Source organism: Falco punctatus, assembly GCF_963210335.1.
Source record: "Falco punctatus genome assembly, chromosome: 4".
Lineage (NCBI taxonomy): Eukaryota > Metazoa > Chordata > Aves > Falconiformes > Falconidae > Falco > Falco punctatus.
This window is the reverse complement of record NC_137583.1, coordinates 37,998,594-38,023,486: the sequence shown is the minus strand read 5'-3', so window position 1 is coordinate 38,023,486 and position 24,893 is coordinate 37,998,594. Positions and strand designations below refer to the sequence as shown.

Sequence of the window (24,893 nt, the reverse complement as noted above, 5' to 3'; positions counted from 1 at the left end):
GCCCCAGGCTGCGGGAGCCTCGTAGCATCTGACAGCTCCACAGAAGTCCATGCTTCCCTGGGAAGTTCTGGCGTGGGCAGGATTTACACTGTTTTTTTTTTTTCTTTTTATAGAAGCTGCATCATCGGGACGGTACTTGGCATGGCTGGTGGTTTGTCTGTCACCGCTGCTGCTGCATGCCTGGCACCTCCTGATGAGCAGAGGGGTTGCTGTAATTATGGGCCCTCTCGCATCAGCAGAAATGAACCAAGTGGGTATTGCCAAGCAGAGGAGCAAACAAAAGGCTTGTTGCAAGTCGTGCAGCAGCTGCAATAATTGCAAGGATGAGACACATTTTCGTTCAATAATCACAGCTGGAGGGTGCAGGGGTGCACTGGGAGATGAGGTGCGGGTGGCTGGATCCCACTGCAATGGTAGAAGCAGCTCTTCAAAATCCACTTTGCATCATCCCATGTAAACCAGGGAAAATGTCAGATGAAATCAGTGGAGAGAAAGTGGTTTGAAGCCGGGTGCCTAAAATGTGCTTCACGTGCTTGTGTGTCTGCGAGTGATGGCTGCTCAGAGCTGGCACCTCCTGCAACCTGAGAGAGCTTGCAGCCGCGAAGGAGCCTTCCTCATCTCTCACCGGCGAACTGGATGCTGCCTGAGCTTTGAGGGTGGGAGAGGCTGATTATCCAGGTGGGAGCTTGTGATGCTTCTTTGCAATAGCTGGAGCTGAACTGGCACTTAGTGGGGCTTGGGAAGAGCTGGCAGGGCTTGCTGGCCCGTCTCCACATTCCCTACCTTGGTCTTGATGTTTTCTAGCAAGCCCAAGGATGAATTTTCAGCGTTTCAGTGAATCTACAGCACGGATGGAAAAACCACCCCAAAAAGCAGAAGAGGTCTGGGGCTTTTCTAGCACTGGTTTTGATTGAAACCTTCTAAATTGTATGGAGGAAATAAAATTAAGGATGGATCATTTGGGATCCATGGCAGTGCTGCGTTTCAGCCACAGCTTCACAAGCTGCTGCCGGTTTGATCTAGCAGAGCTGAGCTTTGCATCAGCAAAACTGATCTGGGGTGCCAGGAACCAGTGAGTGCAACACCCAGGCCCTGACCCTCTTCTTCAGGTACTGGCTTTGCCAGGATGGTTTGAGATGGGGATGACGTGTCCGGGTGAGGATGTGCCACTCATCCCCTTCTCCCCACTCTTCCCCCGGCTCTGAGCCATGAGCCTAAACCACCCTGCTGTGGCACTGGGGCTGCCTGCGCCCTGTCAGCTGGTTCCTGAGCTGGTGTCACTGCCCCCCGTCATCCCTCCCTGTGACTCAGGGAGCCCCGTGCTGGGGCACAGCCACCCTCCTCCCCCAGCCCCTGCCGTACCTGGCAGGCAACAGCCCCTTCTCCATCACCACAGGGAGCAGGAGTGGGCGCTGGGGCTGGGGGAACGGGGAGGGCAAAGGATGGCGTTTCCTCGTGTCATAGAGGTCAGTTCGCCTGGTAATCCAGAAACTACTGTTTCCATGTGCAGTATCTGGGTGACCAAGGGAAAAGAAAATGCAGAGCTTGCTCAGAGCAAGCAAGGGCATGCTCAGTTATAATGTGGGCATGGCTCTGCTGCTCAGCCGCGGCTTCCCTGACGCACAAAAAACGAGCTGTTTGCTCTCTCCACCTCTGTGGTTTATGTGAGAGTCACCAGCTGAGGTTTTGGTACAGAGAAATCTAATAAAAACCTCCCATGGGAGCTGGGTCTCCAAACACCTGCTGCAGCGTGGGGGGAACTGCTCCTCCGCGCCCCATCCTCTGCTGAACGTGGCACAGGACCCCGAGCCGGGAGGCTGGCTGGTGTGTGCCAGCTCCCCCCACAGCTGCTTCAAATGCAGAAATGAGAAATGTTCAGAAACAAATACAGAAATCGGAGAGATCTTATTCTCTCTTATAATATCTCCCGATTTCTTTATTTATTTCTGCATACTTACCACTTCTGTGGCACAACCAACTAATGTGGGCATTACTGATATGAGACCATCAGCCCTATTAATAACCTGCCTGTCCCCACCATAGCTGGGTCTGCGTTAAACCACGAGGATGAGCACGGTCCCTGCATCTATCCAGGTGTCAAGCAGGGTGCCAGAGGGGTTGGCTGGGAAAGCTGGCCAAAATCTCCGTGCCAGGGAATGGAGGAGGTCAGCTTCCCTATGCCCTTCATCTGCTGAGAGGAAGAAGATGCAGGAGAAGCACGGGGTGATGGGCGAGGCGGTGAGGAAGCCTTGGCCAGCCTGGGAAGGGTGCGTGGCTGGGCTTTGCAGGAGATGGCTCTTTCGGGAAGCTGCTGGGAAGAGCTGTGGGTGCATCTGGGCTTTGGAGCAGAGCTGCTGGCAGGGTAAGGCGAAGGGCTGCTGAAGCCAAAAAGAGAGGCAGGAGAGGGGATGGCTGGAGCACAGAGCGGAGCTGGGGAGGGATCACCCAGCAGGGAAGGGCAGCACACAGGAGACTGAGCGGAGGCAGGAGCAAAGGTGCCTGGGGCCACGGCCCTTGCGAGGCTCCAGCAGAGGGGAGGGAAATGCAAAGCTTTTCTGCTAAAATAGATAAGTCTTTGTTTAAAAGATTGGGGGGCAGGGGCGGGGGGGGGAAGGGCCTGGAAAAACTGGCTTTGCCTTTTCTGGAGAACTTTTAACATTTTCTGATCAGGAAGGAAAAAATGATATCACTCATGAAAAGCAGCGTTTGGCAGAAGTGCTATTTCTTTTCAATGCCGCCTTGAGCAGCCGCAGCATTGCCTGGCTGGTGTGAAGGACCAGAGGTTATTCCTGTGAGGAATGGGAGGGTTTTTTCAGGTTTCTGCCAGCTGGGAAGCTGGGAGGAGGCAGCTGCTCTGTGGCAGGCATCACTTCACCTGTTTACCACAATTCTGATCTCAGGTGATGCTTTCTTTCAGAGGGGCTTGAGTTTTACTTGGGCTTTGGGGGCTTTTCTTAGGGGTTTGGTTGTGGTGGGTGTTTGGTTTGTTTTTTTTTGAAGAGAGGTTTTTGACAGACAAATATGATGCTAATTACTGTCATATGGAAACTTTGCTGCTAAAAACTGGACTTTTTTTGTTTATTCCCATTTTTTCTCTATTTCCATTAGGTTTCACCCTCACTGAGAAGAGCATTTTTTGGAGCAAGCTTCCCCAAGGCCGACACCTCTGGGATGCCTGCAGGATCACACCCTGGCTTTGCGCCTGCTGGCAGGTGGTAGGAAATCCCTTTGATCTCTCCAGTTTCCTTTTTTTCCAAACAAGGAGGCTGTTTCACTGATCCCCCCAAGTGAGCATGTTCAAATACATGCTCTGGGAGTTCTGACTGCTCCAGCTGACTGTGGTGCCCTGGGAAGGCCCCTCCTGGGAGCTTGTCCCATGAATCAGAGACACTTGCTGGGAGGGTTACTGGGAAGGGCTCTCTCCTGCTCCTTCCCCCAGCTCAGGGATGCTGGCCCTGCCTCTGCCCTCCTGTTGGGAGACCTTCCCATGCCAGCAGCTTCTTGCAGGTGGGACCACTTGGCCAGGAACAAGTGAGTTGGCGGGTCTGAGCACGGATCGTGGTCCTGCTTACTGCATCCTGCTAGTGGGATGCGCAAATGGTGCATCAGACAGTGACCACCTACTGCTGCTCTCAGTTCTGTTTCCATTTAATTTCCATTTCTATAGATTTAATAAAATGTATACCCATGTGTGCACTGCTGCTAGGGACCACACTTTAGGAAGGACTTAAGCTGCACGAATCCTACAGAAGGCACACAGCAGCTACCACTGCATGATATTCCCCCATGCCACTTATGACTATGCTGGAGCGAAACTGCAGCAGAAGGCACAAGGGCTGGGCTCTGGCTAGTGTAATTCAGGCTTGGGAGAGATTAAGATCTGGCTCAAAACTCTGGAGCAATGTGCTGTCAAGCTACCCACGTTAGGGTGTAGCTGGACAGCAGGGTTGCCGTGCTTAGTCTGGCTTGTTTCAGTTCTATTTATCTTCCCTTGTAGTAATGGTGATATATTATTGTAATGTGCATGGAAATTAAAGCAGAAACAGGCCAGGCGATGGTGAGGCTTGCTCCACCGTAAATACAGAGCAGCTCCCCTGACTCACCTGCTGTCTGGTCCTTCGTGCTGACTCCAGCCCGACCAAACAGCCTCTAGAAATGGGTGCCAGCCCTGCAGGCAGAGCCCTCCCTGCTTCTGCCCCAGCCTCCTGCACCCCCTCTTAGATGGGGACTGGGTCCGTTAAGGGTCTCCAGGGCTGGGAGCCCTCCTGGATGGGTGCTCTCACCTGAGGACCCCAAGGACCTTTCCTGCTGGCAGGAGGGTGAGTTTCAGCAGCAACTTCTCATGGCTGAGCTGTGTTTTCTACCTCCCAAGCCTGGACTTTCTAAGAGAGAAACCAACCTCCGGTTTTCTGTGCCTGGCAAGTGTTTGATAGAATGTTTGAAATGAAGGTAATGGGGAAGGAGGGCGATGGTTTTCCCCCATACTACATACCTAGTCAAGGCTTCTGACTTCCTTCCTAGGGACAGACACACACGCACATTTGAGAGATATATATATGATGTGCTAACAACACAGTAGTCATGGCCAGTCCCAGCTGAATCTCCAGGCCCCTTACAGTACTGGGATGGGGTGAGCAAGAGAAGCATAGAGCAACCAAGTCCATGAGAGAAAAAAAATGTTAGCATTATCATCCATGTTCCCCAAACAAGGTAGGGAGATGCCCACACACCTACTGACATGCCCAGAGATGGATGGGGGTGGCTACTGAGACCACAGCCCAGGCCACAGCTGGAGCAGATGTTCCTAAGGAGAGACTTGGACCCTGGTCCTGCTAATTTGTGCATCAGAAAAACAAAACCACAGGGAGCTGTTGAGAAGCATCACCTGCACGCTGCAGGTCAAGAAACCACTGGTGCTGCGAGTGGCATTAGGTTGGATGGGGATGTGGTCCAGGGTGCTTGGCATGGAGCATTGCCGTGGTTTTCCTCCAGCCAACCCACGGCATTGCGTGTGGCCAGCGTGCTCCAAGACTCAACCAGTGCTGCCAAGGACAGACAAGCCGTGGCAGGCCAGAGGACCTGGCACCAAGTTGTCTTCAAACCATTGTGGCTTTGCAGGATTTAATGCCACTCCTTTCCCTGCCGTTGCCCTATTAGAGCTTCAAAGCAGGCTGGCTTTCCTCCTTACTAATACCAGCATGGGGCTGACCAGCCTCCAGACGCGGAGGCGGTTGCCACACATGGCTCCTTCCTTGTTCAGAGAGGGGCTTGGCCCCCGTGGGGACCTGCACCCCTGGCACGGCGGCAGGGATGGCACGGGAAAACCTGTCCCTGCCCCCCCCCGCCCCGAGCTCTCACCCCCCTGTCCCAGGCAGGCTGTGAGCAGCTTGGGGATAGGCAGGGGCGCTGCTTAAATCCTGCATGCTCCAAGGCACTTTGGATGGGAGGCTGAAGGGCCAATTTGGGGCTGGGGAAGGGTGGCTGTCTGCATCCAGGGGGACACAGTGTTGTTTGTGGGTGGATGACAGCGTCTGGCTTGAGCTGCACAGATCGTGGAGACCTTGGCTCTCCAGTGCTGCTCACTGAGATGCCCCCATCATGGGAAGGGCTCGTTTCACATCTGAAGAAGCCACCAGGACTCCCATCAGCTCATCAGGCTGTGACCTGCTGTAGGACGGCACCTCCTTGGCAAACCCTGCGTAAATCAGCTGAGCTGGTAGCCCTGGCTCCTCACTGCTTGCAGGAAACCTCCAGCACCCTTGCATGCTTGCCAAAGCAGCGTTCGGTCATTGCCCTGCCACTGCTGTGCTTTGACTGCTCGGTCACCAGCAGTACCTTGGCACTAAGCCATTGTCTAAGGTGTAGCCCCTGAATGCCAGCTGTGCAGCCTCGCCAAAGCGCAGGATGAGGCCGGGCTGTACACGGTGTCGAAATCTCTGTCCCTGTTTACAGCGGGGGCGGTCGGGCTGATTTTAGCAGTGTTGCTCTGTTTTTCTAGCAGGAAAACTGGGCGGGAGCCGGCTGGGAGCCTGGCAGTGCCTGGAGCAGGGGACGGGAGGCAGGAGCTCCTTGCTTCTTCGCAATCCTTTTCCAGCAAGTTGTTTAACCGGTCTGGCACCGGCTTCCCCATCTTGATGGTGGGGCTGTTTCCACATGGTGGGAGTGTTCCCTGGATTCACAGATGTTTGTAAACTCCAACGCAGGAATTAACAAATTGGGGCTAATGAGCACAGCCATCCCTGAGGTGCGCACGGACAGCCGGGGTGCAGGGGGGTGCCCGGAGGCCACAGCCCTGTGCTTCTTCCTCAGCTACCACCAGCCACCAGAAAAATAGATTTCAGTCTGGCCCGCAGCCTTCAGAGGTGCTTTGGCACCTGCCCGGAGCCAGCTGGGCTTGCAGGCAGGGTGGTGGAGGGACGATCGTGTTCCCAAGCCCCATCCGCCAACAGATGACATGAGCTGGCAGGGCTCGGAGTGCAGCAGTGGGGATCCCAGCCACAGCCCCAGGGTGGGCACCCAGCATGGACCAGGTCTGTCTCCTCCTGCCTCCCAGCATCCTGATGCTGCTCAGAGTCCTGAGCTGCAACCCAGGTGTGCTGTTTCTCATTTTCAAGCCTTCAGCTAGCACCCTTGAAGACTAGAAATGCAACCAGGTATTTAGGCCATCCTTTGACCATGGGAATGCTGGGGCCATCAGGGAGGTGCATGCTGAGCCTCAGGGGGCTCTGTGCCACCCGTCTCCTCCTGCCAGCCCTCCCCAGGGCAGGAGCTGGCAGCAGAGCATGCCTCAGGCTTTGGGAGCAGGAGCCTGGGTGGCCCTGCTGAGCCAGCCGGGCTGCCGGGGGAGCCCGTCCCCAGGGCTGAAGCTGGAGCCCCAGCCCAGAGGGAACTCAGCAAACGCCAAAGCCTGAGCATCCACTGTGCCAGGGCAGCACCCTCCTCTTGAGGAACACCCCTCCTACACCCCACAGCACCGCACCCATGGGCAGGCAGCAGCGAGAGGCTCCCCAGCTTGGAAGACATAGGTGCCTTCTGGGATGACCGATCCCTTTCTGGGTCCTCAAATGCACCTCAGCCCCTGTACCAGCTCCCCAGTTTCCTTCCCAGTGGGGGATTTTTGGAAGCCTGGCGGCTGCTCTGAGCCCACCGGCCAGGGCAGGTGCCTCTGGGGAGGGATGAACAACCCGTGGGCTCAAATGGGCACCAGCCATCCCGCTCCACGTGCGCCGGAGCCTTGGGAAATGCAGGATGCGCTTCTGAACCGATCTGAACATCTACCTCAATCCAAACATCCACCTCATTGGGAACGTGTCCCCTGTGCGGGCAGGGGCTGGGGACCACCTGCTCTCCTGCCGAAGTGCATGGCACAGCCCAGAGAGGGGCTGAGCCTTCTCGGGGAGGGGGGGGGTGGGTGTTTGTCTTTTCCCTTATAGCAGTGACCTTTCATGAGGCACATCCAGCACATGCTCTTATTTTATGACCAGTACAACTGAAACGTGTCCCTGCTCTGTCAGGGAGAGCTGAGGAAAAGATGATCGACAGAATACTTGGTGGGGATGGAACAAGTGGGTGAAGGCTGAGGGCAGCCCGAGTTTTCTGCCCTAAGATCTGACCCTGCACATGCCTGGGAAGCGAAAGACCCTGCTCCCGGGAGCTACCGCTCCGCAGTGCGAGGGGGACCGGGGAGAAAACATCTTAGTGCCCCCACCTGGCACAAATGATGCGGACCCAGCTCGGAGAGGAGCTGACACCTCGGGGATGCCCACACCTCGGGGATGCCCACACCTCGGGGATGCCCACACCTCGAGGAGTACCCACACCTCAGGGGTGCCCACACCTTGGGGGTGCCCACACCTCAGGGGCCTACCCACACCTCGGCGATGCCCACACCTCGGGGGTTCCCACACCTCGGGGGTGCCCACACCTCGGGGGTGCCCAGGCTCCGCCAAGCCGCGGCGCCGGGAGGGGATGCTGCGGGGCGGGAGCTCCGGGATAGCGGCGCTGCCCGAACCGGCAGGAGCGGGGCTGCCCGGGGCCGGGACACTCACCTTTTCTTCTGCGCGGAGGGGCTGTATTTCCCTTTGTTGCGTTTCCTGAAGAGCGAGTGCATCGCGTCCCCGGCACGGCGCCCGCCGCGCTCCCGCCTGCGCTTCCCCCGCCGCCGCCCGCAGCCTCTGCACCGCCACCGGGCGGGGACGGGGCCGCACCGCCCCCCGCCTGCCCCCTGCCCGCCTCCTGCCTGCCTCTTGCCTGCCCCCTGCCCGCCCCCTGCCTGCCTTCTACCCGCCCCCTGCCCGCCCCTGCCCCCCCACCCCCGCAGCATCCTCCCCCGGCGCTCCCCGGCTTCCTGGAGGGTTCTGGTGGAACCCAGTGCTCTCAGTTCCAGCCCTGCTGGGGCTGCCCCCCCCTCAAATGGGCAGGGTCAACCGTGACATCCCCCCGGAGCCAGCGCGGCAGCAGAGCGGAGAGCAGCTGGGGGGGTCCCCCAGCTCCGACGCGGTGCAGGGTCGCTGGGCTGGGGGTGCAGGCACGGAGGGGTGGCCAAGGGGGCTAGCTGCCCCCCTCAACCCGCCTCCCCGCTTTGCCCCAGCATCTCCCTCCTGGTTTCTGTCCTCCAGAGCAACCAGCTGCCGAGCATCACGGCTGGGGCCGGGGCATCCTTCCGAGGGCCGGCAGCCCCCTCGGGACCAGTGGTGGTGCTGCCCTTGCCAGCGCTGGGGCAGGTCCCCCCCCGCACAGGGGGACCCCCTTCTCCCTGGGGGTCGGGCATACAGGCAGCAAGGAGGCAATGAGGTGCCTCTCCCAGGCCCAGGGCAGCCTAAGAGGTTTTGCTCACATATCCACAAGCACAGGGCAGTCAGCAATTAGGACCAGCTCTGGCCTTTTTATCCTGGGATTTTGTGTCCATGTGGGATTAAAGGCCTGATTGTAGCTTCCCCACCAGCCCCAAATCCTCTGCTGATTTTCATTCTGGGGGCAAGTCAGTGCATGCTGTGACCTATTGATCCCGATCCCCTGCGTGAGTCGGATTGCCTCTGCTCCAGGGTGGCTTGTCCCGGGCACCCTTAAAGAGCACAGAGCCCTCTGGGCAGCGAGACATCCCTGTGTGGGTCCAGCTTCACCTGCCCGGGGTGCTGGCAGGCTGTGGATCTGGCAGCAGCAGCGCAAGGCAAGTCTTGGGGGGTGTGTGTGTGTGTTTGTAGGAGAGTTTCCTCCATCCCAGTTTGGTGTGGATTGTCCTCCCAGCTGCTTTTGGGGGGGTGAGAGACAGTTTCCTCACAGGGGCTGAACGCACCGGCACGCAGCATAGTGGCTGCTGGAGGCTCCGTGGCACTGGGGTGGTCCAGCTGCGCTCCCCGGCTTTGCCAGCCACTTCTTGGGGGTGAATAAGTCACCACAAACCAGCTCGGCTGTGAGGCTGAAACCCACAGAGCCTTGAACCTCCCTGGAGCAGGGCTATCACCCTGCAGTGCTTTGGGTTTTCATGGCCTCATCCAGCCAAGCATCTTTAGTGAGCAGAGGCACATTTAACACACTCGCAGGTGCCCGAGGCTGTGCTGAAGCCTGATCTGGCAGTGCCATGTCCTGCAGGGGCAGCAGGGTCCAGCTGGGATCGAGCTTCCCATGGGGTGAAATCATGCGATGAGACTCATGCCCCGTCCACTGCCGGGGGTGCCGGGGTGAGGCTGGAGCATCCCGAGAGTGGCAGCCCTGGAACGGCCTGGATGGGGGCTGCTGGCCTGACCCCGCACTGGCAGGGGCCGACTTTCTGGGCTTTATCAGTTACCATCCATGATGACTCTGTTTTAACTATGACTGAGGTTACAGATTTGTCTTCCAAGGCGCCCAGCTTCAATTTGTGCTTCCAAATAGATTCAGTTTGTGAGAATTGCCTTGGTAAGAACCGTTCATCTGACCCCCCGGTACTGGTTAATCCCTGCGGGCTGGTTGGGCTGGCAGTGCCGGGAGGCTGGCACACTCCCCGCCATGGCCATGCTCCTGCCCGCACTGAGGAGCAGAGCAGGCTTTCCCTATTTTGTAGGGGGAGGAGGAATTGCCTGGTGCTGCGGTTTGCTCAGAGGTTGTGAGCATCCCCGTGCTGCAAGGGCACCCGTGCCCGGCCAGGCAGCACCTGTATCCCCCTCCTCGGGGAGCATGCACTGGCTCTGAGCCCGAAACAAGGGGAGGCGAGGACAGAGAACCCCAACCCACCTACTTTTATTTTACCGTGTGAAGTTCTGTGCATCTTTAGTTGCTCTGGAAACGCTTTCTGGTTTTTGTGCTTTTGTATGCCCCCCCCAATATCTAGCAGCAACATGTTCCCAGGTGCTCAGGGTGCACCTCTTCCAGCTTCCCCTCCATGTGCTGTACGAATCCTGGAGCCCTCCTCGTTTCTAAACCCTTTGCAAAGGTGAGCAGCGGCTGGGTTTTGGGATGAAATGCCTTTGCCTACCGGAGGGTTTTTACATTGCATCTTCTCCTGCATCAGCTCTGCAGCCTTAATCCTCCTAATCTGCCCTCATCTCTGGCGTGGCTCATTTTTGTGTGTGAATGCCCTTGAAAGCTGCAAAATTGCAGCTGCTGGGTGAAACACCGGGCAGAGAGAAACTCCGTCGTAGTGGAAAACTATGTCTTATGTAAACTGCCCAGGTATTTTGCCTTTACTTTGGCTTGGGATCAGAGGCGCTGTTCAAAGCCATACTGCACAGCATGCTTTTGGGGACCTGAGGGCCTGTGGTTCGGGGGTGCTGGCAGCTCTCATAGGAGCTCTGGTGCCTGCCCAAAGGACCGCACATGCTGTGCTGAGGTTTCCTCCCCAGCTGGGGTCTGCTGGAGCCTCTTGAGATGGGAGGAATTTTTTTTTGCAGTATTTATTTTGCAAATGAGCCTTTCAGGGGCTTTCCCCATGCAGCCAGTCCCCGCTGCAACCTGCGCCCCCCCAGCTCCTGTCAGACGCGGTGCACGCCAGGCCGGTACCCAGAGGTGGTGCTGCCAGCTCCTCTGAAGCCTCTTGAGCATTGGGAAGTAGGGGTGTCCTGCCAGCCCGGAGCCCGTGCTGGGGAGAGGGCTTTGGCCCTGTGATGCCCAGGGAGCTGCTGAGCAGGGCTGAGTCCTGTTGCGGGATAGCTGGGAGCTCGTGGGAGGATGCCGAGCCCCAGTGGTGCTGCTCCGAGGGACCCCAGGAAGCAGAACTCAGAGCTGGAGCACACTGGGACCCCTGGGAGGGGAGTGACTCCTCTCCAGCCCTGAAACGCCCATCGATCTCCTTCCACAAGGGTGAGTGCCTCGACAGAGGCAGCAATGTGGCAATATTGACTTAACCTGGGTAGGAAGCTCTTGAGCTGCTGCCGCAGGAGGGGAGTGGGAGAGAGGCATGGTTTATGTAATAAGATTGCATTTTCCTGGCAAGCCCTTGGCTGGCATGGGTCCCACACCCTGCCGAGCTCACCCCACTCCACCCTGCACCCTCCCCACCGCCGCCGGCCAAGGCCAGCCCCGCTGCCGAGAGGTGCGGGATGAGCATCAGCTGGGGGGGTCCTGCTCCCTGCTGACACCTTCGTGATGGGCTTCCATCCCACCATGTCCCACTGTCCCACCCCACACAAGCCCATCCTAATTTGGGAAGGCATCGGGGCTTGGTGGGTGAAGGCAGCGTCCTGGCAGCGGCCCTGAAAGGCATCGCAGCCCCAGCATGTCCTGTGGTGCCGAGGGGTTTTGGGGACCCATCGCAGCAAAGGAGCTGGGTGTGGGAATGCTCAGCCCCGACAGCTTTTCAGCAGCATTTCCCAATGAAGAATTTTAGGATTTAGCTTTGGATGGGGGAGGTAGGGTCAAAAAAATTTGGAAATCTCCTTGAAAAGCTGAGACACACACTAGAACACAAACCAACAGTAGATTGGCCAAAACCTGAATTATTTTGTGGGTGGGACTTTTGGGCAGCCCTTGGAGGGGCCAGCTGAACTGCTCGCTCCCGCTTCAGGGGGTTGCTGGCTATGGGGTTGGGAGGGGAGCTCCTGCCCGCAGCCGGCACGGCACAGGAAAGCAGGGCACTGAAACACCTCCACATTGATGCTTCCTTCTTGCTGGCTCCCACGTGCACAGGAATGCAGCCGCGCTCGTTCCTAACTGGTCCTGTGCCGGGCGAAACCTCCCGCACCTCTGTTTAAGGCTGGTCTTGCTCTGAAATTAGCAGCCAAGCTGGCTGCTCCAGCCCCTGTGAGCCCCAGTAGCTTTCAAGGGGGTTTATGGGATGTGGTGACTCGAAGGACCAAGCTCAGGGCTTCACCAAGCTCCGAGAAATAAATAGGATAAAACAAGTGTATTGCTCCTAAGCAGAGCTGAAGGACGAGAAAGCTCCCGCCCCAGCAGGGAAGTGGCTTTTTCTGCTGCACTTGCTGGTTTGAGCCCAAGAGCCATCAAGGGAGTTAAATATTGAACAAACACTAAGCAAAAGCCGTCGCTAGCAGCCAAGCAAAACAAAGGCTGAGTGAGGCCGGCGCTCTGACTCATTTGGCATGAAAATGCAGCATGGAATAAATTAAATTCAGCTCTTCCTCATCCTCCCAGTGCAGTACAGAGCAGAGGGTATGTCTTGTCACCAGCGGTGCAGCTGAGCATGCTGGTGTGGTGGCTTTGGGGTGCTGGTGTCACCTGTGCCAGGCTGGAGGCACCAAGCAGTGGCACACACAGCAGGCATGGGGATGGGTGACATCTGCACCAGAATGTGGGGGGACAGACAGAGGGGGACACCCCCACCTTGACAGGTCCCTATCCTGCATCCACAGACACGGCTTTCAGAAAGGCACTGAGCACTGTAGGACAGGGCTCGTGGCATTGGGATTTTAAGATTGCATTGTGCTCACTGCATCTGAGGTGGCAGCAGCTGCTCTTAGTCTTTATTCTCCTGTCTTATGAAGGGATGGAGAGGGTGGGGGGGTCCCGGCTCCCGGGGAGAACACGCAGGTGTCCCCTCTGACTCTTGCGTGGCACGGTGCTGCAGCCCTGGACACCCGTGCAGGAGTACTGGTCTCATGGGATCTCAGCAGTGAGCTGTGCCCTGCTGCAGCCCCAAACCTTCACGGTGGTCCCAATGCTGAAGGGGATCCTGGTGCCCGCAGGGCAGCGTCACCTGCAGCAGGGGTCCTGGCTGGGGTGTCCCAAGGCACAGTCTGCCCTGGCACAAGCTCTCCAGAACCCATCGAAAGGGAGAAAAAGGTCAAGGCTCCACGGCAGGCTTTAGCCTGTGATGTAAAGGCTGGGAATTTCCGGGGTGTAACGTTTGCATCTGTATAAATATGCAGATGGAGCGCACCCAGGGGCAGCTGCCTCTGATGGGCGAGGAAGATAATGCTCTGCTTCCGCCAGCACGGAAAATATCGTGGAAAGGGCAAGGCAGCGCCTTGTTCCCCAGCAGGTCTCCGTGATTCACCCCACAAGCCTGGCTCAGGGGATGCTGTGATCCCCCAGTGCTGCGGGCAAGGGGGAATGTATCCATGGGGGCATCCCAGCAGCTGCAAGGAGGGAGGTGGAAATGATGCCCCAGGGCACCAGGTGCCCTGGTGGAGCTGGACCACAGGCACCAGGGCAGGATCAGGGTGACCTTGCCATCCCCATGGCTGCTGGGTGCTGTCCTGCCCCAGAGCAGGGTGACACTGCTCTTGTAAATCCCGACTGGTGAGACTGGGAGAGGCCGGCCCAGCCTGAGCTGGCTGCGGCACCCCAGCACCCCAGCACCCCTGCACCCGCCAGTTCCCAGCAGTTTCGGCAAACCCTGCTGCCCGTCCTCTCCCAGCAGCAGAAACCAGTCCCGGGGCTCACACCCGGCACCACCCGGCACTGGGTTGCGACAGCCGTGGGAGCAGGTGGCTCGCCCCACACCAGCATGGGGTACCGGCACCCCTCGGCACGAGGGTTCGTTGGGCTGGGGAAGGTCGTGCACCCCCCAAATGCACCATGGGGTGCCCCTATGGACAGAGGTCCCGGCCAGGGATGTATTGCGGAGGGTTGGCTCAGGGAGGGTGTAAAGCTGAGCTGCACCCCTAGAGGTGCGCAGGGACCAAGGTCTGGCAGTGCCGGCTGTGCCGGGTGGAGCCTCCTCAGGGGACCTGTCACCAGGCTGGGAGGCGGCAGGTGAAAAGGATTTTGGCATTGGCACATCCTGCACAGTCACTCGGAAAGGATGCTGAGCAGGATCAGCCGTAATTCATCTCCTTCTCCAGCAGCTCTGTTAATGCCCGGCGAGCAGCGCCTGTGGGCTGTCACTCCGGGCATGGGTGCATCCTCCTGGGCAGCTGCCGGGTGCTGTGGGGCCCTGCGCCCGCCTGTCCCGGGTCCGGGTCTGCCCACTGGCCTCCTTCCTCCTTTTTGTCACAGCGTGGGTGGCACGGGCTGGGGTGGCCACAGTGACCTGCTCCCGAGGTCTCCCATCTCACCTCCCACGAGCTCCCACTCATGCCCTAGCTGGAGGTGCCACCGGCCACCACCGGATCCCCAGACATGTGCCGTGCCCAGTGCCTGTGGGATGCCTCAGACAGATTGCCCCATCTCTACCATTTGGTGTTTTCCCCAGTTAGTCCCAAGTGTCCCAGCATCACCTGGAGCTGGGGGGAGTGGTGAGCGCAGGACCTGGTCCCTGTGGTGCTGGTGCCTTTCCCAGGCCATGCAGGATGGGGACAGACAGATGCATTTCATAATCCTCAGGACTCACCTAATCCGCAGGTCCCGGTCATCCCAGGCTGCTGCCTGGTGGGGAAAGGGAGAAATAAAATATGCATCATGCAGTGGGTTGATGTTCATTTGTGTCTTTTCCATCATCCTGAATCCTGACCTATGTGCCTGTCCTGCTGTCTGCCCATCCTGCTGTCCATCCATCCCACCCACAGCTGGATACAGGGAAGCACAACAGGGCTTGCTGTGACCTCGCCCCTCTGGGATAATTTACACGGATAACTCCCCCCCCCCCCCCCCCCCCTTTCAAAGAGCTTCCATCTGCCCACTGACACTCGCTCCCAGGGTTTTCCTAATAGTCTAAAGGATCATTCAGATCCTGGGGTGTTGACCAGAGGATGTTAAACAAGGGGGGAAAAACCCATGCAAGAATTGTGCCCCAAATTATATAAATAATTAGAAATGCTGAAGCCTGCTGACAGTGGCTGGGGAGGAGGGGAGCAGTGCCTGTCACCTCAGCTTACTGCAGGTCGGCGACACCTGCAATTGGCTTTAAATGGTTTGTGGTGGCGGGTTAACCATTGATTATAGCCATCATTAATGATTATAACCATCATTAATGCTATAACGACCATTAATGATTATACCATTCATTACCAGCCACTGCAAGTGCAAGGCGAGGCGGGGACCTCACTGGCAGGGGGTGAAGGACTCATCCTGCTAAAATAAATGCTCAGATTATTGAGGCAGGGGCCGTGCTGGGCAGGGAGAGCAGGACACGGCCCCGCTGACAGCCACATGCTGGCGATGGGACAACTCTGCCAGGCGCGAGGGGGTCCCATGGCGGAGGCACTCGCTGTGCCATGTCCCGAGCAGCTCTGACCTTGGCGGGGGCTCGGACCTGCCAGCTGGAATTAGCCCTACCGCAGCATCCCCGGGCAGCGGCACCGCCAGCCAGCACCGCAGAACTGGAGACATCGGCAGGGTTTAGCCGGGTGGAGCTGGGAGAGGGACGATCACATGCTTGCTGGTCCGGGATTAGATGTAGCTGGCTGTGGCTGGGAGCCGTGCCGCGGAGCTGTGCCGCGGAGCCGTGCCAGCCGCTGGCACTCTGAGCCCATGGCCCTGGGCAGTGGGAGCCAGCCACAGCAGCCCTAAGGGTTCGGTGGGGACAAGTGACCCCGGATGATGTCCTACTTCCAGTCCCCTGGCTGCGACCTGGAGCATTTCGATGGGCTTTCTCTCATTTACTGGTAAGCAGGGCAGGATGCTGCCACGCCGGGAATAGGACATCGCTCAGCGTCTGGGACCCCATCTTTGGGAGCAGTTAGGGAGGATGTGTTTGGTGACCCTATGGCTTTTTGCGGGGTTTAATTCAACTCATTTTGGTGGCCTCTCTGAGGGCAGAGGGCAGGCTCTTGTAGGGGTCCCACAGCACCAGCATCCAAGCTCCCCTGGGAGGGGCAGTGCACAGGTGAGACTGGTATCAGCCAGGGATGGAGAAGGGGATTTATTTTACAGGCAGCAGCTGGGAAGCACCTGCAGCCTCTGCACGTGGTTGTGGGTGCTCTTTCTCCTGTTGCAGCCCTGGTGCTGGGCTCTCTCATCTGGCATAAACCAGCCTCCCCAAAGGAACTGTGTCCACCCCATGCTGGTGCGTGGGGGGCAGGTGGGTGTGGAGCAGGGACCCCCAGGTGGCTGCGGGGAAGGTAGCAGGCATGGCACAGGGGATGGGAGGTGAAGGCGGGTGCAGGATGGCTGCAGATGTCTATGTAGGGCAGAGAGAGCCGGCGGGAGCACAGCTGAGGCCGCGACCAGGGTTCACAGCATGTGGCTTTAGCCGATTAACTGGGGGTCAGTGGGCCGGATCCAGAGCCGGCAGGGGCCCGGAGGGCTCTCGGGGCCACCCTGAGGTTTGGCAGAGGCTTTCTTGGGCTGCCTGAGCCTGGATGTCCCCCCTAGGGAGCAAGAACCCACGGCACCCTGCAGTCCCCAGGGACGAGGGATGCTGCTGGGCACGATCCATCTCCTGCTGAAGTAGGTTATTGGAGCAAGGGCTGGGGGGGCTGCAGAGTGCCAGCACCCCAGGGAGGTGCAAGCAGGCCAGTGAGGGCAGCACCCTGGGGTGACAGCTGCTGTCACCCGAGAGATTGGTTTGGGGTTTTATGCTGATGCTTCCCTGCTGTTTCTGAGTGAAGAAAAAGCAGAATCTGTTGCTGGTCAGAAGGACATGCAGCACAGGCATGACTCATGAGTGTGTTTTGGGGAACACTGCCAGGCTGGTGACACAGATGGGTGCTGATGGTGTGTGCACAGGGCCAGGCAGAGCTACATCTCTGCCCAGCAGCACCAGCAGCCTCACCAGGGTCCCCTGGGCACCCGTGGCTCCGTGGGGCTGCTAAGCCCTGCTTCCCTGCACTTCCAAGGCAAAGGTGCTCAAACCCCAGTTTTTAACTCAGAAATCTGCTCATGTGCCAGGGTTTTGAGTCAGAAATTCCCCCAGCGTTGTCTGCTGGGATATGCTTTGTGCAGGAGCAGAGCCCAAGCCAAGGGACAGCCAGCTCTGTGTCGGGGGACTGGTTCCTGCATGTGATGGGTGCCAGATGCTCTGGCCGGTGTTTGGCTGTCTGGCGGCTCTGCCGGGACACAGCGGAAGCTGGCGAGCAGATGGCAGGGAGATAACACCTCCCCGGCGTTCTGATAAGTATGACCCTGCTCTGCTGCTGATTAAAAGATTAATTTTGGAGTTTGAAATAGGAATTTAATAAATAAACATGAGCTGCCAGTGGGACCTTGCCTGGCATCATCAGGATGCAGGGTGGTGATTGCTGCGGCTGGACCAGTGGCTCATCCCTCAGCACCAGTTTCCCCCGGTGGTGATGCTGGTGTGACCCTGTGGGGCTGTCCCGTACAGCTTCGCTCCTCCAGAGAGTGGCTGCTGGAGGCTGTAAGCAGATTTTGCAACGGTGGCTTTGGCACAGGAGCTTTGCCAGACTCAGCAGGAAATAAAACAGCCCCAAAGGTGCATTGACACCAGGCAGCTCCTGCATCTGGTGGCTGGACTGGCTGAGTGTGCCCCAGGTGGGTGCAAAGCTGCTACTGGCTCCTCGCTGGGCACAGCCGGGGTGCTAGGCTGGCCCGCGCCCCGCCCCCCCCCCCCCCCCCCCTTCATTATCATTACTGCTGTGTTTATGGCTTGTGCCAGGGTCCGAGTTTGAGCATGGGGATGTTCACAGCTCAAGGATGGGTCAAAGCTCTTCCCAAGCCTCTGCTGCGCTCCTGGCTCGGTGGCGTGTTCTGAAATATTTCCCTCCAATATGTTGTTTTCCCTTCTTTCTGCATGTGGTGTTTTCTGTTCCCTCCTCCTTTCAATCTTCTTTCTTATGGATTCCCCTGGGTGAGTTTCCTGCCATCGTTCTCTTGTTTTCCCTAGTTACTGTGGGGAGGACAAACTGGTGGCCTGAGAGCAGGGTCTGCAGCCCCCACCACTGACCATCCCCAGTTAATGAGTTTATAACCATCCAATCCCACAGCCCGGGGGATTTAGAAAGGCAGGGAGGGTTATAATCCTGTTAACCCTTCACAGAAGCTGACACCCAAGTCAGGGTGACAGCACGCATCCTCGAGCAGAGCAGCAGATCACCTGCCTCACAGGAGGGTGAGGAGGAGGGAGGAAGGCTTCCACGTGTGTGTGAGATGCCACCACACCTTGTCCTGCTGGAGTGGGATGAAGCGAGCTCGTTCAAGCTTTCCTGCGTGATTGTATTCAAATTGTGTTAAACCCAATCTCAAGTGGGGACATTGGAGGTCTGGGCTGGAGCAGATGTTGGGGGACACTTACCACAGCTGGGTGTGGGGTGCTGGCACAAACATTCCTCCTGAAGACCTCTGGCAGACCAAGCATGACCTCACTTCCACCCAAAACAACTTCTCTTCCTAATTACTGTGAGACAGGCAAATTAAAGAAACCCTTTTGCCTTTCCCTCAACCAAAGCCTTTCAGAGCAGCCTGGGAAGAGCTGCATGTCGATGGAGGGGTCTGTCCATGGGAAAACACTTGTAACCCTTCTCAAAGCCCCAGCGGTCTGAGACCAGCTCTGCCCCACCAGCCCCGCAAGGCAGGTGCCTGTGGACTGGCATCCTCATCTCCTCATCGGGCAAGAAGCACCTCCGGAAAATGCTCCACCTTGATTGACTGGATGCATGCTTTCCAGGTGGGATCAGCTCCCTCCTGGAAGACCCTGTCCTGTTCCCGCCCCCCCCCCCCCCCCCCCCCCCCCCAGTGTGTAGGTGATGGGGCAGCAAAGACCTGGCTTTTAGACAGCAAAGGTTCCTTGGGATGAATCTGTCATGCTGAAGAAATCCACTGGTTGAGAAGGATATTGGAAAATGGGATGAAATTCAGAGGAGGGTGATAAAAGGAACTGAAGAATGGAAAAGCCTGGCCATTGGTGAAAGGTGGCATCTCCTACTGCCCATGGTCTTGGCCTGGTGGTGCTGGTTCACCGGGCAGATGCCCTGGGAGAAGGGGTCCTTTTCCCTGAAGGGTAAGGAGATGCATCCAGCTCAGGGTGGAGACATTGTCCTTCAAGAGAAAGAGAGTGTAAGCATTGGAAAAGTGTCTCAGCTTTAAAATCTCCTCTCCTCTCCATCTTGAGACTAATGAGCAGGCTTTGGTTTGGGCAGGAGTGAAGGGTGACCCACCAGTTCAAGGAGTGGGGAGGATGGAACGTTCACCAGGAGCCACCTTCTGACCTCTGAAGCCGGAGGAGACCCATGCTTAGCTGCAGGGAGTGGAGCTGGGTTGGCAAGGGGGCTTGTTAGGATGGGGTAGGGGTGCTACAGCCTCTGGCTTTCCTTGGAGGAAGGATGGTGCCTTTCTGTCCTGTCCTGGAGGACTGAGCCCTTTTGCAAGGAAGGGACACTGCGGAGATGAGGCGTGTGGCAATGACCAGGGCTGGCCACCCACCTCGGGGAGGGGGGCCTGGGTGTGCAGCCATGTGGGTGGCAGTGAAAAGCAGCAGCTGCCCCTGGGCAGCTTCTCCAGTCCCCTGGGATCCCCCTCTGTGCCCTGGGGGAAGAAGATGAAGGAGCACTGAGGTCTGCACGGCCATCGGGAGGAGGAAGGTGCCCGTAGGGTCAATGTGTGACTGCTGCCAGCTACGCTCGTGGGGACGGGGTTTCACCATGAGCAGTGTCACTGGGAAACGGCAGGATGCTGGGCTCGGGGGAGAAGCATCCCCTGGCCGGGGCCAGCAGCACCGCTTCATCTGCTGCCGCCCCTCTGTGTGGCCGGGGAGCTGCTGACGCCCAGGGACGGGCACACATCACTGCTGGTCCCTGGGTGCTTCCCGTAGTACCTGCCTGCTTCCTTCACCAGTAATGCTGGCAGCATGGTTTTGTTTGGATGCAGTTTACTCCTCGGGAGATTCTGACTGGACACAAGAGGAAAATTTTTTGTGATGAGAACAATCAGCTATTGGAATAATGTCCCCGGGGAAGCGGTTGGATGCTCTTAAGTTTCAGCCAGGCAGGGTGCTGAGCTGGAGCATGCTCTTGCCAGGAAAGTTTGGATCAGGTAGTCCTTGAGGTCACTTCCAACCTGCTGTTCTGTAGTCCTATGATTGTTTGTTCCCTCTTTTGTTCAGTCTTGTCTGTGAACATCCCTGATCTCATGAGCTCATCTGAAGCAACACTACGGGTAATATTTATGAAAACCGTGCAGGCTGCACCGTGACTGTGGACAACAGGCAGCTGCTTCCCAGTTCCGTAGCAGATGATTTCTTTTGTTTGATTTATTATCAGTTCTTTGTAGCTGATCCTGTAAGCAGCACAGTTGCATTTTTCTGTTTTCTAATCAGATGTAAATGTCTCTTCAGCCTACGCTGATTTTGTTTTGTCATGAAACAAATGTTGGGTTGTTGTTAAGCAAGTGCCTGATGCTGCCTGGGCAGCTCTTTGCTCCCACCATGGCTCTCGGCATTGGTGGGATGCGGGCAGAGACCATAACACAGTGCCCTGGTGAGGGCTACCCTCCCACCTCAGAACATCTTACTGCTGCTTTCCAGAGCTGAAAGCCCTCAGGCAGACCTCACTGCCGCTGCAGGATGTCTCTCCAACTAATTCCCACCCACGCAAACCTGCTCAGACCCTGTTCCTCTGATAAGACGTGTGCAGCGACTCCCCACGGGCTCGGTGATGCTGCTTTCAGTGCCACCCACCCATCCCCAGCTCTGGCATCCTTGTGCCGCTGCTTTGCTGAGCTCAGGGTCCTACCTGGAGCTGCCACTTATTTGGGGTGATTTGGCCCTGGCTGAAGTACCTGGTTCAGTCATGGATGCTCACTGGGATCGGGCTGGGCTGAGCATCCCCGCAGGGTCTGGCCATACCCAGGCTTGGCTGCCCCGCACGGCAAGGGTGGCTGAGCCTGGCTGCCCTGAGTGCTGGTGTGGGCAAACCCCTCCCAGCATGCTGGCAGGTCTGAGAGCACTGCATCCTTGTACCTGGCCCTTTCCCTTGACTTTTGCATTTTGCTCTGTGTTCTTGCCAGGGATGCACCTTGTCTCATGCTCACCAACATGCCTGGCCCTGTGGTTGGGTCTTCTCTCTTTCTGTAGCTATTTTTCATCATAAATCTCACAATTCCGTATCCCACAGCCAGCATGACCGCAATGAGAGCCTGCCTGTGAGGAGCCAGCCCTGGTTTGTGGGGACAGCCATGCACGGCTCCTCCAGCTTGCAGGTGCAATTTGGTGGCTGCCGTTCTCCTACTTTGGTGCTTGCGCTGGTCTTTCCCAAGAAGCAGGGTAGGGAGGAGACAGAAGACAGACCAAGGAAGAAATGTAGAAGAGCCCTTTATCCACTGCCAGTCTAAAGGCTGCTTTCCCAGAAGGTCCTTCAACCAGCACGCAGAGCAGAGGTGGATAATAATGTAGCAGAGAATTACATATGCTCACGATTTTCTGTTGGATAGAAAAGAAACTTATATCAGTTTTGTTGCATCCCTATCTAAACCATTATTTTATATCTCTGATCCTAATGGTGCTTTCTAAAGCAAGAAGGCTGAAATCTCCCGCCCTGGGTACTGAAGGGGAGGGAGCCTCGAGGCAGCACGCGGCTTGGCTGGAGGCTGGCAGGATTGCATAATTGTATTTAGGAGAAAATCCAAATTTAAAATGTGCTGCCAGGAAAATTCAGGGGGGAGAGAAGCAGGAGAGAGCATCCTTCCCGTGGAAGGATGGGAGACCTTCACGAAGGGATAGAAAACTAATACCTTCAAAATCCAGGAGCTGGTGGCTTCCAAGCCTGGAAGCCCAGAGGTTCTGTGTGCCCTGGGGAAGCAGCCCTGCTCCGGCACAGTGGTATATGCGGGTCCTCTTCAGCCAGGGGATCAGTGGAGATGTCTTGGCTGTCCCACCAGCAGACAGACGTGCTGGAGACATTTCTTTAGCTCTAGTTTCAGACAGGCTGCCTGTTCCATCTGCCTAAGGAGCTCCATGGGCTGTGGCTTGGGCTGCACGAGATTTCCAGGTCTCTTTGCCACCAGTCAGTGCTGAAGGCTCAGTTGCATGAGAAGATCAGTTCCTGGGGTTTAGCCTCAATGTTGGTGCTGGAATAACCAAGCAGACCAGTGGCTCTATTTCTTTGCTTGTCTGGCTTTAGTGTGACCTGGAGATGTCCCTCCCTGAGTGGCCAGGCTGCAAAGAACTGTTTGGCTGGGGAGAGCACTCACCAAACCCCTCAGTTTCAAATGAAAGTGTGTTTCACAAAAGATGAGCCTTGGGAAATGTCTTCCCATGCATTTTTGTACTTTCTGCTTGCCGTCTCTCCACCCGCTGTGATGCCAGCACCTCCAGCGATGTTAAACCTGTGACCTCCACCTATTGTGGGCCAGCTGCTCCCAGCACAGTGTGCTTGTAGTCTGGCTAGGGAAGGGCAAGGGGAGACTCAAATCATGAGAAAAAATAACTTTACTGTGGGTTGTGCTTGTTTCAGCCATCCTCTTTCCTGCTTTTCTTTCTGAAACCCAGACAAATATATTGCCACCATCTTCTCCACCTGCTTCCCCTGGGTGGTGGTCAAAGTCTGGCAGTTTGGAGAAGTTGTGATGCCCTGGAGGAGAAGGTGGGATGGTGTGTAGGGGCACAGTCAGCACCAGCACCAGCCTGCTTTGCCCCCTGGGCTCCTCAGCAGGAATCAGCAGCCCAGCCGGCTGCTGCGGGGTAGGGGACGAGCACCCCTGCAGCAGGTGCAGGCGCCGGTACATAACCCACTCCCTCCCTGCACCTCTCCCCAGCACTCCCAGTTTCTCTCTCCCGCTTTCCCCTTCATGATCTATTAGAAAAATGTATGGGAAATGTGCTTGACTTGTGCTATCTTTTGCCATCAGCATTTTTTTTACCTTATGGTCCTTCTCTGAGACTTATTTCAATTCCACTCATAGCTTCACCCACCTGCTTATGCATGCTAGTGTTAAGTAAAGCTGACTGATACAGTTTCACTCAACTTTTTATATTAAAAATATTTTTTAAGCAAAAATAACTTTTTACATAGCAACCCCCTTCCCTTTTTCAATCAGTTCTCAAACTTTTTTTCTAGCAGTCAACAAAAAGGTGGACATGCAGGTTAAGAGCAGGTTTATATGCTGTCTAGTCCTGTGGTGTTAAATTTGTACTTATTTGTGCTTCTTCCATTCATCCATTAATTTAAAAATGTAAAGGCTTGTCAGCAGTTTCCTGGGATAAGAAGCTTGGGCTTTCTAGCTGGATTTACTCTGAGTTGCTCAGCTAGGTCCCAGCTCAGGGAAGAGCTTGAGTGTATGGCATATCCCCTTTGCCAGTGCAATGTTTGCCTTCAGCACTGGTTACACAGAGCAGGACTGGGACCCTTGGGCCAGTTACACGGTTACCCTTTCTGAATGTGAGCCCAAGTTTTAGAACACTGAAAAACTTCTGAAACTTTCTGTAAATAAGACAGATTGGCAGGAGCAGTATCAGTGTCTGACGCTTTTGCCAGAGTCAGCCTGTATTTCAGAGGCTGGAGCTGAGGATGTGAGGGTTTGGAGATAAATTCGGAACCTGAGCCCTCTCCTCTTCTCTGAGGGCCTCTTTGCTTCTGTTTTCATTTACTTCACCACCTCTCAGACAAATGTGTGGCTTATTGTAGCATCCCACCCAGCTGGTATGAAGCATCGGCACGCGGGAAGGGCGAGCATCCTTCTGGGTGCAGCTGGCAGCGGTTGAAAGGACCACGGTCGGTGGGACCATGGTTGGGCTGCTGAAGGATTTGGTTTTGAAGGTGCTGAGGACCCAAGCCCCAAATAAATACACATATGCTTGACATTGAGTGTGGAAATTGTTCCCTATAATGCAGAAACCAGGGTGGATGAATTGCTGAATTGCCAGGTAGGGAAACTCTCCCATTTGCCTGCATGTTTTGGGTCAGGCCAGCCTGGCTCTGGTGACCAGTTCTGCAGCCCCTGTGAAGCAGGTCAGAGGGGTCATCTTGTCCTGTTGATGTTGCTTCCAGTGCTTGTGCTGCCCCTTTCTTTCAGCAGCACTGATTTATTCCAGCCAAGGCTCTGGTCCATGACTCAAAGGGCTAATTCTGTGTATTGCTCTATTAGCAGAGTCTCAAAGGACCTCAGAAGGTTGCACATTGAATTTTGGTGGTGGGATAGAAATTGTCTCTTACTGTGACTGGAATGATGATTAGTGCATTAGGAGTATGATTGTTAGTGTAATGGACAGCAGGCTGATTGGTGAGGGCTGCTGTGGTGTCCATTCCCAGGTGAGCTGCCCAAAAAGTCACCCCAAGGTGGGCATGGTGCCAGGGCGCTCCTGCTCGTCGGGGAGCTATGCTATGCCCTGGTGTGGGCCAGCTCCCCATCATAGAACAGGCAGGGATGGAGGGTTACTACACCCCAGTGGAGTTGAATTCGTGTGTCTGTTCTGCCACAAAACTTCCCAGCTAGCCTTGACCAGGTCACTTAGGGCCAAGGCTGGGGGTCACCAGACTCTTGGACCCTCCAGCCTCGATGGAGCATGATGTTCAGCTCCACAGAGAGCTGGACATCGTCTGTGGGATGGCAGGAGAAAGAGCATCTCCCCACCATTGGGTGACTGTGAGGATCAGAAGTGTTGTGAGGCTCTTGGTGCAGAGAAGGCTGCAGCCATCCAGCAGGCTGGGAAATGGCCCCCTGCATAACCCCTTGTGCTCAGCCCCATT

At 56.6% G+C, this 24,893-nt stretch overlaps 2 protein-coding genes across 3 annotated transcripts in view; one reads left to right on the top strand and one right to left on the bottom strand.

The window, feature by feature from the left end:
* PPL (periplakin) overlaps positions 1–14,672 on the bottom strand; it is a 37,046-nt gene extending 22,374 nt beyond the window's left edge. The window contains exon 1 of the mRNA XM_080387337.1: positions 8,049–14,672. Coding sequence (XP_080243463.1) covers positions 8,049–8,323 — 275 coding nt within the window. The 5' untranslated portion in view covers positions 8,324–14,672. The remainder of the gene's footprint in view (positions 1–8,048) is intronic.
* A 106-nt stretch (positions 14,673–14,778) lies between these two features.
* The window catches only part of LOC308063854 (syntaxin-binding protein 4-like), a 47,025-nt gene continuing 36,910 nt past the window's right edge, over positions 14,779–24,893 (top strand). For both annotated transcript variants that reach the window (XM_080387380.1, XM_080387381.1), the window contains exon 1: positions 14,779–15,920. In XM_080387380.1, coding sequence (XP_080243506.1) covers positions 15,853–15,920 — 68 coding nt within the window. In that variant the 5' untranslated portion in view covers positions 14,779–15,852. The remainder of the gene's footprint in view (positions 15,921–24,893) is intronic.